This window comes from Hesperophylax consimilis, chromosome 12 (genome assembly GCF_061612785.1).
Source record: "Hesperophylax consimilis isolate HC1 chromosome 12, BYU_Hcon_1.0, whole genome shotgun sequence".
Lineage (NCBI taxonomy): Eukaryota > Metazoa > Arthropoda > Insecta > Trichoptera > Limnephilidae > Hesperophylax > Hesperophylax consimilis.
In genome coordinates, this window is record NC_142847.1 from 5,157,284 (window position 1) to 5,174,217 (window position 16,934).

The 16,934-nt window shown below is 36.4% G+C and overlaps 1 protein-coding gene across 1 annotated transcript in view; it reads left to right on the forward strand.

Annotated features, from left to right (window-relative positions):
- Positions 1-8,837: 8,837 nt before the first annotated feature.
- Positions 8,838-16,934, forward strand: part of LOC149419037 (uncharacterized) — a 32,624-nt gene continuing 24,527 nt past the window's right edge. The window contains exons 1-9 of the mRNA XM_089637657.1: positions 8,838-8,981; positions 9,470-9,642; positions 11,940-12,049; positions 12,218-12,270; positions 13,557-13,943; positions 14,121-14,278; positions 14,391-14,530; positions 14,900-15,220; positions 15,315-16,181. Of these exons, the coding sequence (XP_089493783.1) occupies positions 9,485-9,642; positions 11,940-12,049; positions 12,218-12,270; positions 13,557-13,943; positions 14,121-14,278; positions 14,391-14,530; positions 14,900-15,220; positions 15,315-16,181 (2,194 nt within the window). The 5' untranslated portion in view covers positions 8,838-8,981; positions 9,470-9,484. The remainder of the gene's footprint in view (positions 8,982-9,469; positions 9,643-11,939; positions 12,050-12,217; positions 12,271-13,556; positions 13,944-14,120; positions 14,279-14,390; positions 14,531-14,899; positions 15,221-15,314; positions 16,182-16,934) is intronic.

Consider the following 16,934-nt stretch of genomic DNA (forward strand, 5'->3'; position numbering starts at 1 on the left):
CACCTAATTTGGGTGCGGTCGGGTGTTTTTGGTACGCAGAGATTGGAGAGAAGTGAGTGATGGAAGTGAAGGCGGCAAAGAAGTGAAGCTCAGCTTGCAGGTGATGAGGAGGGCTGCTGGTCTTCTTTTTAATCCGGGAATTGGTTATTATTAGAGCCAAAATTCTTGAAGTTTACCTGCCTGGTAGACCAATGATGAAAAAAACGTTTGGAGAGAAACAAATTGTGTTCAAGAGAAAAGACAAAAAGACAAAAAAAAACGTTGTTGGTTAGAGAGGAGAGAGTAGAGAGAGATCTAATATGCTGATTATACCATGAGTATCCCGAGATTGGGGAGACAAAAACTATCACGACTGGCGTGAGGTTACCTATTTGATTTACAAGGTATAGGTAGGTGGTTGTACCGTAGTAACACCAAGTTTCTGAAAGAAGTTGGCCTTCCATGGCCGGTGTTAGCGCTTGAGCGATAACAACTTACGACTTTCAAAATTACAAGAAATGTGTTGATTACCTAGGAATGGGGTGAAAAAAGGAAGTTTTTTGAAGCAAATTTCATGGATAAAGATTGTCTTATAGACAGACGATACGCTATGTGCGTAGGGTACACCTTCCAGATTCATGAAATTAACCTCAAAGATAATGAGGGATGAGAAAAAAAGCGTTGAGCGAGAAGGTCTGCTGGTGATGGAGCTGATTCTCCGTTCGATCTCTTTCAGAGAACGAAATGTGGTCAACCAGCAGGTTTCCTAGCTTCTTACAAATGTACATGAGTTTGATGGAAGGGTGAAGGATGGAGGGTTTGAGCAGTGAAAATTGATAGTGACTGAGCTAATTCTCAATTCGATCTCTATGTGAGGACGAAATATATCAACCAGCAAATTTCCTAACTCTTTACACATATACATGAATTTGATGAAAAGGTGAAGGAGAATACACAGTAATAACAATCTAATCTTTCACGTGTATTTGGTGAAAGATTAGGGGTCGTTTTTAATCTTCTACAGTTTGTGAGAACATGACAGACCCTTGCTCAAGCTTCACAAACCTGGGAGTTTTTCTTATTCGTCTCCCGGACAACGATTTAGGTGGTTTTGTGTCACTGTCTCGATTAACTCCCACGACACGATACCTCATAACCAACAGTGAAGCTGATGGCTAGTCCATGGTCAATGGATAGTGGATGGTTCTTGGGTCCGCTTGACAAGAAGTCCACAGGTATCAGTTAGCGTAAAAATTTGCTGAATGCACAGCTTCATGTTTGTTTGAAGAGAACAAAAATTCTCACTACAGTGAAGGACATTTCCCTCAGTGTCATGAGTTATACAAAAGGGTCCCAATTAAGGGCGACAAGTCAGGGTAAAATGATCTACGTCCGGTAGAACAAGTACATAGTGTCAACTTATTTAAAGAAAACAACAACAAGATATTGTATCGTTCGCACGAATCATGGTAAATATTATAACGTTTCCACGTCTCGTGTAGAAATTGAACGAATTACGAAAGAACCCTAGTATTGAAAGGACGGTACAACATAGATATTTATAACCATTTATGGAACAAATTATCTCTTTGGCCACAGTGTATGTGAGCCAGTAAAAAAAGTAATTATAACGAACTTCTCGTATCATGGTAGATATTGTAACATTCTCATGTATAATGTTAGATTTTATAACGATCCCTCGTCTCATGGTGGATATTGTAACATTCTCATGTATCATGAAAATAACATATCGTCGTTCAATAATAAAAAAATAATACCATTTCAATACCGGAAAAAAGATACATACACAATGTCAAAAACAATCAAGTAGTGGCTATTGGTATTATCAAAAAGACGATGGCATAACCTTTGGTTGGGTTTATGCGTTTAGTAGGCAATAATACAAGACATATGCCTAAAGATGTCTTATACAAGACACACAATATAGCAAAAGAGACCTAATCGGTTTTACTTACTCTTTGCTTACAAAAAAGGTTTGTAGTGGTTTATTTAAGACCTTTTAGGGTTTTACTTACTTAAAATGACCAAACAAAAACGGGAAACACACTTGGTGTTGCCAAAATTGCCACGAACACGAATGTTGTGAACTTTATGTTACAAATTGATACAAGAGGCACCTAGAGACACAGGATGACTTAATTATAAGTGACCTGGCTCGGTGTATTTGACAAGGCAAATTAATGCTATTTAAGTCAGAATATAGTACATAATATAACAAATTGGGGTCAGAAAGTTGAGATCTTAAGATTTTACATACTCAATGTGACCGAAAGGTGTTATGTATGATACATTGTTATTGATGAGGAGGGCAAAACGGCGTTTGTTCTCCTTTACAACAACCTTTTTCAGAATTGACGTGTCAATATCAAATTCTGAAAAAACAACAGATTAGAGCAAATGGGAATGTTGAGCGCCATTCAATTTTTTAGACAAAACTGAAAAAACTTTAAAAAAGGTAATTGTAACTTTTATTTGTTACACCTATGTAAACTTGAATCAAATGACGATACCAAACTGGAATTTACACACGCATTATGATTACAAGTTACAGGGGTAGAAAATTCACCTCAATTGGGTGTATGTTGCAAAGGGTCATTGTTTTATGTACGATGGAGCCCAATGGAACAAATGTGACGAACAAATGTGAAAGAACAATGTGAAAAAAAACAATGTGAATAACAGAGAACATGAGAGAATTAAAAAAAAAATTACATACAATGTTGTACGTGACTTTTTGTGGTAGTTATGACAAAAAATAGTTATGTATTTAGTGTCGTAAGTGTCAGAATGGTGACGACTAACAATTAATGTCCAGGGACGCGACTCCGGGAGCATCAATTGTTTGGGAGGCGTAAAAAGTCTCTTGACTGGAATGATCAGTTTCAGAGAAGAATACGTACAAAATATGAGTACAATTTATATACATTACATGGTGAGGTGTGACAAAGAAACTAAAATAACAAAAGGTTTATACAAAAGAGCATAGTAGTACATGTATGGGTGAGAAATGATTAAAAAAAACCACAGTTGACACTTCTGTGTTTTTAGAAAAATGAGAAGGTTACCTTGCAGAGGTCGAAATGCGAGTTTTTATATGAAACTAACGCGATAAGTCATGCTGTTTGTCTGCACGAGGGCCAAATCTCGTGGGACAAAGGTAGAGCCAAAAGTTTGTTAGTTAAGAGTGTAGTGACCTAGTGAAGGTGGTGTCCATTGTGTCCACACTTCCTAGTTTGACAATATCTTTCACGTGGTAGTTACCGATGTGTTTACCAGAGGCGTCCGATAGGGTATATACTACATCTGAGATTTTTCTCAGCACTTTTGCTTTAACAAAGCGAGGAGCTAGTTTTGCCGAGAAGTACAATGCACCTTGTGAGTGTGTGTTGTTGCGTCTCCAAACTGTGTCGTTTTCCTTAAAGGTGACATGTTTTCTGCGTAAATTGTGTCTGTTTGTGTCAGCAATTATACTGCCGGGTTGAAATTGCAGCCCTTTTATGTATTTCCTGTTGTAAAATGCTGCGTACTTAATCAGGACGTTTTTGGTTTTGTTGAAAGGAGAAATATTCCTGTCTTTTAATTCCTTTTCTAAACTTTGTGTACTTTGAGAGCAGATGTTGGCTATTATGCCTAAGGTGTTGTTTTGAGGATTCATTTTGTGGAAGTTGATTTAGACTTTGTGAGAAGAAAAAGAATTGTCTGAGTGTGTGGCTGGTTGTTTTTCAAAAAAAAATACCAGGGGTTTGCTTGTGGTGGTAGGTGAAGAATTTTGTGAAATTTTTCAAAGTCCCAGTATGGAAAAAAAATGGCCAGTGGTTTCCTTATGTTTTTAATGGAAAAGTCCCTGAGATGTGCGTTTTTGAAAAATTTCCGAAAAAAATTTCAAAGTTCTAATTTTGGAAAAAAAAATGGCCAGCGGTTTCCTTGCAATTTTAGTGGAAAAGTCCCTGAGATGTGCGTTTTTGAAAAATTTCCGAAAAAAAATTTCAAAGTCCTAGATGAGTGAAGAAAATTTTTGAAAAAAATTTCAAAGTCTTTGATTTGTGAAAACAAAACGGCCAGGGGTTTCCTTGCAATTTTGGTGGGAAAGTCCCTGAGATTGTGTGTTTTTGAAAAAATTTCCTAAAAAATTTCAAAGTCCTTGATGAGTGAAGAAAATTTTTGAAAAAATTTTTCCAAGTCTTTGATTTGTGAAAACAAAACGGCCAGGGGTTTCCTTGCAATTTTGGTGGGAAAGTCCCTGAGATTGTGTGTTTTTGAAAAAATTTCCTAAAAAATTTCAAAGTCCTTGGTTTCGAAGAAAAAATTTTGAAAAAATTTCTTCCGAAAAAAAACAAAAATTCAAAGTGCAGATTTCGAGAGAGTATTGTTTGTTTTTTCAACAATTATTGGAGGGTTTGTTTGTGATTCGTGACCAATTGTCTGAATTTAAGCAGAACCAGTGTTTGGTTATTTACTCGTAAAATTCCCTTTCACTGGACAAACGACTGGCTCATTTGCGCAGAAGTGCCGAACGTCAGGGACTTACGTCAATCGCGAATCTCAATTATATGTAAAGGGTGAGTCGGCTTTCAAGACTTTTCTTTCAAAAAGGATACTCTACCCACCTTTATTACATATAAAGCGGAATTATCAAATGGCAGAAAGGTTTAAGTTTTCTTGGTTGTGTATTTTGCAGAACGAGCTGGCTGATGGTTCCACGAACAAGAAATTTATTTTGTATCATGTACAAGATTTGAAACTGTTGAATTGTATTTTATTGTAGCTCATTCTCTCTAATAGTTGCACTTGGAAAGTAAACCATTGTGGTTTTGGATCACTATGTGATGTTTGAGATGTCCGAAAAGAAGTAAACGTTGATTGCGCACTTTGTGATAGAATACCGGTACTTAAAATTTTGTCGAGTGACGATTCGTAAAACTTGTAATTTAACACCGAATAGTTTTAATGTGACACGGTTGTTTTAGATTTGACGCGATGGTTTGTAGAACAGCTATGATTTATTGGAAGAAAACATTGTTATACAAAGGTTAATACAAAACAAGGCATGAAAACAGAGTGAAGGAGTACAAGATTATTTCCAATTTGACCTCCCGATGGACGATTAATTAACCAAAGAAAACCCACGTTTTTGCGCCAGTGCTAAGATATGGTACCCGGAATCGAACCAGGTAATTAGTTGGCTAAGCTCAGTAAAAAGGTAGGCAGATGAAACTCGTATGCTATCAGGGGTAGGCAGTTCCTTTAATCATCAGCTCGTCCATCGGTTAGGAGGTCGGACAGGTTAACACACAATAATTACACAAGAGTAGAAAGGCACAAGGTATATTAATCATCTCGAGAAATTACAGGGTTGACATAGATCTCTCTACTCTCTTCTCTAAATTGACGACGACCGGATGAAGCGTGGATTCTACATGAAGTTACAAGAATTGAACACAAGAAAGGGGATAGGTTGAAAGCTTACGATTCGCCTTGAGATGTGGTATGGTACATCATGTTGACCAGGTCTTCCCGCGCTCAGAGGCCACGGGACTGTTGAGGTGATGATATGCACTCGGGATTTTACACGGAAACGGGACTCCATTGAGTTTAGTTCGAGCCGAGATAATAATCATGATTGGAAATTGATAGCGAAATGCATCTAGTTAGGAAACTGGAACGAGATCGCGTAATTATGCAAGTCATGTTCGCGAGTAGTTTTTGCCTTCGCAAGCGACAATGCTGCTATGACCAAGGTCGGTTCTGGACTGGGGAAGCGCGGCGGGGTCGGCCCGTGTTGAGCTGCGAGCACCCTGGGTGGTCCGTGCCGATCACGTGGTGCTGTGTTGAACACGCCGCGACTAGCTGTGAGGGGAAAGTGAGGCTAGTGTGCATCCTTTTTATAGGGTGACTTGTATTACGTAACAATATATAAATTTAATATTTACAAGATTTTAAATAATAAACTACAAATCTGGCAAATGATATTTAATTTTCTGAATTTTCCATGCATTGATATTATTATTATATGGCAACACTTTTTATTTTTTGACTGGCACTTCTGAAATGTGAGACTAATAAATCGTCACTAATTTGATTTTCTTATGTCATAATTGATAAATAAAACATGGTTTCTATGTATCGCGTACGAAATTTCAAAACCCTATAACTCAGTTAATAGTGCCGACCCCCACCTAATTCTTACAGATTCGGATTCCCCAGCCCTAAATTAGTCTAAATCAAGTTCAATTTCGGTTATTCGAGTGACTCCCATAAACCGAACTTTTTCCAAAAACATTTCATATTTGATAATCTTATAAATGTTCTTCCTTTATTTAAAGGATTTTAAGTCATTTTAGTTTATTTTTACGACAGGTTGATTGTTCATCTCAGAACAAGATTTTAGGCTAGTGAGTGGGATTGGCTCCGAATGAGAATTATATTGTCTATGGTTACGCCTTTTTTATAGTTTCTATCCTAGTCGATGGTGAGTATGTTTAGTAGTGACGTATATTTTTCAGTTACAGACTTTTATCTATGGCAAACATTAGGACCCATGGGCTCAGTACTAAAAACCCGAAGATATTGATCTAGTGAGTGGTTCATTTATGCAACTCTCCCATGACTCACCTCTAGTCATACATAAATAAACCACTCTCTAGATCGATATCTTCGGGCTTTTTGTATGGCGCCATTTTGTCACCCCCTTAACCACAGACGACCACAGATAAAACGGTCGTTTGGTCCAGACAGGTAAATATATCGTGGACCATAAATAAATCTCAAGGCCATTTAAAAAAAGTGTAACCATAAACAATATAACTACACCCAGCGAACATCGTTCATTCAATAGCCCACAAAAATTATATTTTAAAAATAAAAATATTGGAATGCAGGAAAAGGAAAATAAAAAAACCCACAGCTATGCACACATAAAAATACTTTTTATTTTCAAAAAGACAATGGACAGTAATACAAAACAGGGTCAGTTTAACCGATGTATTGAGCATTGATTTATCATTGAAGTAGAAGATAAAACTAATATATCTAAACAAAACATGAAACAGAACAAGACACAGAAAAAAAAATAACGGTCTCAACTAGGAATCGAACCCAGTCTTACTGCAACAACTTAATAGGATTTAATTTGACCTTGCACAAAAATACAAGAATATATACACAAAATACATATTCAACAAATTTAAGTGTTCATTATTATTGCCACAGCACTAGAAGTTATTCAAATTCTCCTGCAAGGGTTTCATATAATTTCCACAGCTTTGTCGTCAGCAAACATCATGGAAAATGCTGGTTAAATCTGAATACTTACATGATGCAATTCTGGAAAGGTTTAAATGACCTTGTATGATGTAATCGTGGCTTTTTTAGCAGTTTTAGCATCCTAAAGGGATGTGGACACGGTCAAGCGGCTTGATCGCAAGCACGTAGTTTTTTTGTCTATTGTTGTCTATTGTTGTCTATTATTGTCTATGCTTAGCGGCTTGACAGCCCGCATCAAGCCTCTCCGTCAAGCATGGCCACGCCTTCCTGTGATTTCGTGGTGGTCTATGTATATGTACTTCTATGCCTTCCTGTCATTTCGTGACTCGCGGCAAAATGGAATCTGTCAAAGACAAAGCGTTCTTGGCTCTTACGTTAGCTTTATGTTTGAATAAAATAATAAAAAGAAACGAATTTGGTGTCAAGAATGGTACAAGTTAAGGTACCGCTTTACCCATGAGCATTTGCAAAGTGTATTACAGGCTACAGCTATTTTTTGTATGAATATCTTGTGCGGTATTCATACAAAAAATATGTTTTCTCCATTGAAAATTCAGAAAATTATTTATTCTACAGTTTGATTATTAATGACCTTGAAAACCGCTGTCATAATTATTAAAAAATACTAAAATACTTCCAGAATTTTTAAATTAGATGGATTTCTACAAATTGAACACAAAAACAATAACTAAGTACATATTTTATAACAATTTTATTCAATTTATATCATGGTTTATGATACGTGATATTTATTTGTCTATTGTCGTTTGTCTATTCCCCCAAAAATATAAATTCGCATCAAGCCTCGCCGCAAGCACGTAGAATTGCGCAATGCTTGCAAGCCAGCTTCGGTACACGGTCAAAATGCTTGACACAAAGTGCCATAGACAATAAACTACGTGCTTGCGATCAAGCCGCTTGACCGTGTCCAAGTCCCATAATACGTGGTATTGTATCGCGTCGGAATACGGGTATCAAAGAACGAGAGGTTAGTACCTGTATTTTACAACGGTTTCGGGTCCTTCTTTCAATTGGTGGAGATAGACCGGATAACACACTTTAACACAACACGGCATTAATTTATCACCTTGAAGAATTCTAGCACGTAACATTATTTTTAGATGGGGGAAGAAAATTCAAAATATTTACGTAAAAACTTCAACTGACTTTTCAACTTACGAAATGGCGTCTTGGAAATTACCGTTAATTTTTATCGGAGCATAAAGCATGCTTAGCTTCTCTTTCTGTTACACAAGTCGCTATGGTAGAGAGCGAGAGATCAAACTACAATCTTTGCTCTAAGCCAATGAGATCTGAGCTTTCAGCCACAACAGCTTTGTCTATAAGAATTTGGGTATTGAATAACTCCTCCCATCAGGGTTACAAGGTCATGCGGGAGTTATACGCCCCTGCCTCTAGTGCCTCTAGTTCATAAAGAATTTTGTTTGATAAAAAATATAAAACATTGTCTATGGATTTTTTAAATACTGTTTGCAACTGTTTGTGTCTGTGGATTATTAAAAGTCTATGAAATGTAGAGCCGAACCGTTTTCTTCAAATATTTGAATGTTTTTGACAGCTTTTGTGATTGTCGAGAGTTGGTTTTCATTGTTTTGTTGAGTTTTTATAGTACAAGATTTTCAACGTACTTAATAAGATTAATTGAACTGTAAATAAATATATTTATATCGCTTGTCGTCGAGTGGTTTTGACTTCAGGTATTATTCTGTGTGGTTTATAAAGTACATTCTTACGAACATCCTTCGAATATTTTATACTTTCTAATTTTCATGTCATCACTGTCACTACGTCAACAATCAACTTTATTTTGGCAACAATGTATCCTTCCTGAAACAAAGCAGCAAATTAGCTACCTAAACAAAGCAGCAAAATAGTTTTCGATGGTCATTTACAAAACTGTCAAAACCCCAATCGCTATAGAAATCCATGAAAAATGTTGCAACAACCGCCAATCTTCTTAAATCTGGAATGATTTACTGGAGAATCTTATTTAAAAATGAATACGATTAAGTAATTTAAAACCTGTGTTGCTCAATTAATTTTAGAAAAAAATCTTAACTCATCAAAGAACACAATATAATATATGTTGTAGACAATTAATAATTTTCTTCTTTGTAAAATCGTAGTATACAGATATACAAGCTATTAAGGTTGGTACGCTTATAGTAATATATTTTTCTTTTAGAATAATACATGCAATATGGATGACAAACGGAATTTTAAAATGCTCCAACCTCCAAAAGCTCGAAGATCGATAGAGATGACCAATCAAATTAGGGAAAAACATTTGAATGATACTTTGGAAAAAACTCCTTGCCCTAAAGCCACATCCACAGTGGAACGAAGAGGTCGTGAGAGGTACCTACTTTATATTAAAAAAAAATATCACAATTTTATATCAATTGGTTTATCTAAATTAGTTTATTGCTTTTTTTACATTAGCTGCACACAGGAGGCCCTGAGGAAAATAAATTCCCTCAGGGCCCATGTCATCTCTGAGGATGCTGTGTGGAGGGTATGTTTAATGAAAGGAAAGAGAGGAAGATCTGCGAAGGAAAAAGGTGTGAGGGGTGGGTAGGAATCTGGGGCTCATAGCGGTTCAAGGTGTGGGTCGAGAGAGTCCTGCTGGATAGGTAAAAATATCTTCTTCAACCAGTATCTCTGAATCCGGTCTGCCACACAGTAGGTGGACAAACTCATCCGCTGCCAAGACCCAGATCATGGGTGGCCAACCTTTTCAGCAGCCGGGCCAGATTTTAGAAACTATACTTTTGTACTTACTTTTACAAGTAATGGTATACCGAAAGGAATTACGATATGGGGTATTGCGGTATTGCTCACTCGGTGCTGAATTCCCCACAGTAATTTTTTGAATCAATGGGGGAGTTTGTTTGTTTTGAGGAGGGGTTGTTAGAGAATTTCTAAGAAAAGTAATTCCCCACAAAAATTTCTGGATGCATTTCCGATGTATGATTCCGCACACAGATTTTTCAAAAATCCATTGGATAGGGTGGCTAGAGAATTCCCTGTCGAAAACTTCCCCACATATGTCCTCTGGTGGTGGCTTTGCGGATAATCCGTATTTCGGTTATAGAAATACTCTTCTCAGCGTCTTGCGGCTGGCGAGTATTGAGTATACTAAGCGCAAGACGTCCCAGACTTGAAAGACTCGCAGTACTCGCAAGAAGTGGAAGTCTGATAGTTGAATCAATGTACTGAGATACTTCCATATACGAGATATGATACGAACGTTGGAATGTTTTTTTGGTGGTGTTATGTACACTAAAAGAATAGAAATGTGTCCATATGTTCCGCGTGCCACAAGTAGACACCCAGCGGGCCGCGGGTGGCCACCCTTGACCTAGACAATCCTCTCGCTAAGTCACCAAACGTAGCGAACCACTTGGGAAGACCTATGTCAGAGGTGTTGATTATCTGCCAGTGTTGTTTGATCACTCCAACGCATCGGTGATCTTCCACTGCTTCTCTTGCGTTCCACTTTGCCGGTGACTATTGAGTCTCTTCAGGTTTGTGTTCTCGATTTGGCAAGCAACGCGTTCAAAGTATCTTAGGATACACAGTAGGCAGTCAATGGAATCCTGAGTATTTTTCTCCAGCATCACATTTCGAGGGCGACTATCCGCTTCTTTCCTTCACTGGCTCTAAGGACGGGTTGTTTCGCAGAATTTGAACAATTCATCAAATTTCAATGTTGATTTTCAAGTTCTGTGAAGGTTCTATTCAATTTCTGTTATTATATACAAACGTCAATACTTCCTACTCCTAAATGTAAAAAAACAATAGGACAGTTCAACCATGAATATCTCGGAGTTAAATTTTTTAACTCATTACCAGAAAAAATTAGAAACATGATGCAAATATAAACGAATTCAAAAGCCACCTTAAAAAGTATTCCGAACAGTTGAACTGAATCATATCAAATATAAACCAATATAACAACACCCCCCATACACACAAGCCCTGCTTATTTATGGGGGTACATCAAATACTTATATTATATTATATAATTAATAACTGTACTATATTGTGTAATGTAATTTGTGTATCTTTTTTTACTAATAAAAAAAAAAATACCATTATTGGCCAGTTGTTTTACAAAACTGAAATGACGAAAAAAACTTGAATAGGACCTTCACAGAATTTGAAAATCAAATTGAAATTTGATAATTTCTTTGTTCTTAGGACGGGCTGTTTCACAGAATTTGAACAATTCTTCAATTTACAATGTTAATTTTCAAGTTCTGTTAAAGATTTTGTCAAGTTCTGTTATTATTTCAGTTTTGTCAAGCAATTGGCCTATAATGATATTTACAAATAAATAAATAACAGAACTTGTGATAAGACTTGAATAACCCGAAAATGAATGTTGGAATTTGTCGAATTGTTCAAATTCTGTGCAACCCGTCCTAAGTCTCCATGTTTCTACACCGCATAAGTGTATCATCTTGGTGGTCTTCATTATGCCTCCTGTCATTTCATATTATCTTTTGTTTTTTTTTTTGTGTAGTTATCCCTAAACTGACCATGTCTTTTTTAAAATAAACTTTAATTTTTTCGCTAAGTACATATATAATTTTTGCCTAGTCGTAGGAACCAAACTCGTCTGTTATGTGAGTTTTTTTATTTTATTTTAGCCTGGTGGATCCATACTATGCTCAGAATGAAGAAATTTTAAACAGAGATGCAGCCCGTAGTTTTACAGGAGCAAGTATTGAATCCTCTTTGGGACTTTTGGATATTAAACGTACGTTCATAAATATTTGAAAAATCTTGTTACTTACATACAAAGAAATCTATTTTTATCAAATTTTTGTCCTACAAAGAATAAAACACTTTTTGTGATATACCTCAAGTAAATTATTTTATTATCGCTGTGTACGCCAGAAGAAGATGTTAACTTTGTATTTTTCAGGTTTGGAATGTGACTTTAGCCAAACGCAAAATAAAACACGTGAAATGAAATCGGTAAGCGGATTTTTAACAATTTTAAGTCACCCTAATTTAAGTTTTAATTCATTTCACCAAATGTTATTGACTAATCAAACTACCCCCGAAGTTATAGCACTTTACCCCCGAACACCCTGTATAGGTCCAGTTTCTCTTCCTGGGAATAATACAGCGGATCGCTTATGAGTGTTACATATAAAAAATAAACTCATTGATTTAAATTTCAATTATGGATGTGTACTAATCTATATAAATAAAAATTTAAATGTTCGTTTGTTCAAAATCTTAAATAAATAAAAATGTAAATGTTCGGTAAGTTTTTAGATTTTCACGGCCAAAAGCATTTTTGTTGTTTGTTTTTGGGGTGTTATGCCGTGTTGCGCTAACTCCTTCTTTAGCCGACGTTTCGGACAGCGTTGCAGTGTCCATCATCAGGGCAGATCCGGTAGATCCGAAGATGTGTCACATCTTCGGATATAGGCATAACACCCCAAAAACAAACAACAAAAATGTAAATGTTCAATGTTCAAAATCTTAAATCTCCGAAAGTTCTTCTCCGATTGCTTTTAAATTTTGACACATTCGAATATGCATGTGTTTTTATATACCTATATTATATAAATGTTACCTATGACAGGTAAAAACATGCTCTTTTGAAAATTAGCGCCATCTGTTGAACAAACATCCTTAATTGCACATAACATTTAAACTGGCCATCTGTCGGACGTTAAAGCAACACGCGCTATTGTTTTTCTATCTGCACAGACAGACTGAACCACAGCAAGGCGTGGCGAGGTGCAGCTAGTCAATAATATATATAAATACCTCCCCAAGGCCCCATTCTATCTTTTCAATACTAAACATTACATTCCTTCAACTTTTATAGTGAATACCTCACAAGAGTCCCAACTGCTCCCGTCTGGAGCCAGTGAGACTATGGCATCCCCAATTGGGGGATGTTGTGAGGCTGAAGGTAAGTGGGGAAGGGAAAGAGGAAGGTGGGGAAGTACCTGGCTATTCAGATCTAGTCACTAAACACGGCTAAAGCCATTTGGAGCAACGTTTCAATTCTGAATGGTGGTCTTACACCAGGGCGATACTGGTAGTATCTTCCACTCTGGAACGTGCAGCAAATATACTATATATTATTTTTAATTAATTAATTGTGAAATAACACAAATTAATCAAATAAAATTTATTTGCGCACGCCGGGTTCGAACCCGCGACCTTCGGAATGGCAGTCCAATGCGTTACCACTGGACTATGCCGGCCGTCAACTAATAAAATTGTCACATTAATTACAGCTTTCATTCAATCCACGCGAGATTTCCGGAAGATCGACATACCTCCCCCCATTAAATGAAGATTCCAAAGAGAACTCCATTCCTTCATTCTCCAAAATGTCTCTCGGGAATGCAAGAAAGTCCACATCCACTTTGGAAGACGTTCTACGGGATGCCAAGATCCAGAGTCAGGCTGTTGATGACTTTCTGAAGACCAGCGATGACCCGACTGTGAACAGTATTCGCATGTCGCTGGAGTCCTTCAAACACAGCATCGGCAATAACAGGGATGTTGGTAGACCTTCTTCCTCTAAAAACGATTCTTGGGGATATAAACCCCAGGATTTCGGAGCCAACAACGCAAACTCTCCGGGGATGAGGGATTCCATGTTCACGCCAGCAAACAAAGTAAAATAAAAATTTGTCCCCTTTTTTTTTTCACTTTGATGACTTTCTGAATGCATCATGTTCATTTTCAAATCTTTTCAGTACCTAAGCTGTGCACTAAAATGCAGCTTTGCGTTCATGTTTATTTGGAAATCAAAAGTAGTTAATGAGACTATTATTTTGTGTTTTTTTTTTTAGATGGACTTGTCAAGAGAAGAACTTTCTTGGATGAAAGAGCACGGAGCACTTCCTTGTTATCAGCAGTCGACAACCATAGACACTGATTCTGATAAAACCTCTTCTAAGAAATTTTTGTCTCCATTTAACGAAACAGCCAATGATTTTCAAAGCTTGAGGTAGGTGTTTTTACTTTCTGTCTATGCTTTTTATTTTTTCATAATATGTTCTTCTTATGAACGTTTTCCCCCTTGCGTTTACAAATATTGTCTTTATTTAAAAAAATTTTAGGTCGGATGTAACAACTACTGCCAATGCTAGTAAAGTTTCCGTGGGCAATTATTTTAAGAGAAGGAGCGAGAATATTAACCAAATGCTACCGGCACTTAGCCCGAAGAAAACGGAGCCCTATCCACCCTTGTTTGTTCCAGGTTTGATGTCCATTTTATTGTTTATTTGCACTGGATAGAAAATACGCACTAGAAATGCCTTTAACTTAGCCCATCTAGCGCCTTGTCTTTCTTACACTGCCTAACTCTCTGTATCGCCATTCTATTTGATGCAAATGAAATTTCAATTTTTTATTCTGTGTTTATTTATAATATATATTGTGTTTGTTTCAATTCGATGTTATTTTATCAATCTATTTATTTCCACCAAAAATTTTATTTTACAATCTGAATGTAAGTTTTGATTACCAAACTAATCTATTATTTCAAATTGAATATCATGATTATTGTTAAAATAAAATGTCTTGAACTGGGAACAACACAAATCTAATTACGTAACACCGTTTACAGGCAATGAGACCAGTCCTCGTCCACCTCAAGCGAAAGCGAAACCAAAGGCCCTCGCTAAAGCCGGTGAAACATTCAGTAAGTCTCACACTGCAACCAAAGAGCTGCCGTTCCTGACGCTCAGCGATGACTCGGAGTTATCGGACTACAGGCTGAATGAGCAAGAGTCGCACATGGACTTGGCGGTGCTGTCCCACGTCAATAATATGTACACCCTGCCGGCTAAAGAGTCCAACGTGTGCAGAGACCTCACTAATATTATAACCATTGATGATTCGCTGAATAGTACACCTTTCAGTCTTACTCAAATCAGGAAATTTATGGGTAAGTTCACAGGTGTCTAAATTTCCTCTCAAGTCATCCATCTGATCTGTAAGTTAATAGAGTAACAATTAGTTTTCAAATTCTATTATTTCAGGTAAACTTGATACAGAGAGACCTTCAATACTTTTGGACAATATGCTTGCTATGAACAAGAAAAAGAATGTCAAGTCAGATTACCACAAACCCATGTTTGGCGAGAAAAGTACTATTGACATTCCTCCTTTTAAGCCTAGCAAAATCACCAGTCCAACATTACGCGATAATAGTTCTTTTGGCTGCGTATCAAACATATTTCACAGCACAAGACACGGAGAAGAAAATGATCTTCAAACTCCTGTGAATAAAAATGGAAGAGCTCCTTCAAAAATTTCACCTGTTAGCACTATTAAGCGTTCTCCTCGAACCAACAAGGTTTCACCATCGTTTAGAGATACCAAGTCTCCGACATCAAAGAAGTCTTCGAATGCCGGCTCAGCACGAACGCTTTCGTCTTTTACCACACCGAATAACACCGGTGACAATAATTCAGGTTCTGTCTCTACTTTGAAGAACCACGGCAAATCAAATTCTGGCAGTAGCGGTCTAACGGAAAGCTCGATCAAAAGTATGAATACTGTTGTTCATGTCAAACCGCATAGCAATTTGGTTCCCATTGATGAAAATCGATCAGAAAAAAAGAATAGAAAGAGTCAAAATAATAGTCAAGATATTAATCCTAGAGATAACCGTTCTCCATCGATTGGAAGGTATTCCGTGAATGCTTTGACTCCCTCGGATTCAAGCAAAGAGATATTCAACTGTATGTCTCCTGCCTCCAATAATGAGGTTTCCAATAATTCCATAACTCCCAAGAGCAGCGGTCGTCCTAAAAGATTGTTTGATCAGTATAAGTATTTGAATTCAAAGGATGATGGGCAAGGCTGGATTTCTCCAGCCCAAACAACTAGGAGCAATGATATTAGTAAGTTGTATAATTTGTTTGTTTACCAAAAACACTTAAAACGGGTTTTTTCGGAGAATTTTAACAATTCTTCAAATTTAAAAGTTAATTTTCAAGTTCTGTAATTATTTCAGTTCTGTCAAGAAACTAGCCTTTAATGATATAATAACAGAACTTGAATAGGACTTTCACAGAACCACAAAATGAACGTTGAAATTAGATGAATTGTTCAAATTCTCCGAAACAACTGCAAGTTGCAATTCAGCCAGATAGACATTTTCAGATTTCTAATTGGAAATTTCTGGCATCTTTCTGCATCTTTTTCCAAAGAAAGTTATGAGAGAGTGTATGTATAAAAAAAAAAATATATATATATATAAATAATTCAACTATAATTCAACTGTAACATGAAAACATATAAAATGCAACTTACTAAACTGATAACTTAATTTTTTATTTTGTGAAATAATCCTATCATCTTAGTTTATTTTATTGTTTTTATTATAATCACGCGAAAACTGTATTACTACTAACTTTCTTTAATTGTTTTATAACATTTTGTAATTCCTTGTTTATGTTTATTTTTGTATATTTCTTTTTCATTTATAAATATATTGCATGGGTGCAAATGTTCAATCAACAACCAGAATTAATGGAACATTATTGGTCTAATATTGTAAATAATTGCTGTTTATGCTAAATATATAAATGACTGTTTCCTAAATAAAATAAAATAAAATTTATGTATGTATATTATGTATTACAAAACTGGGT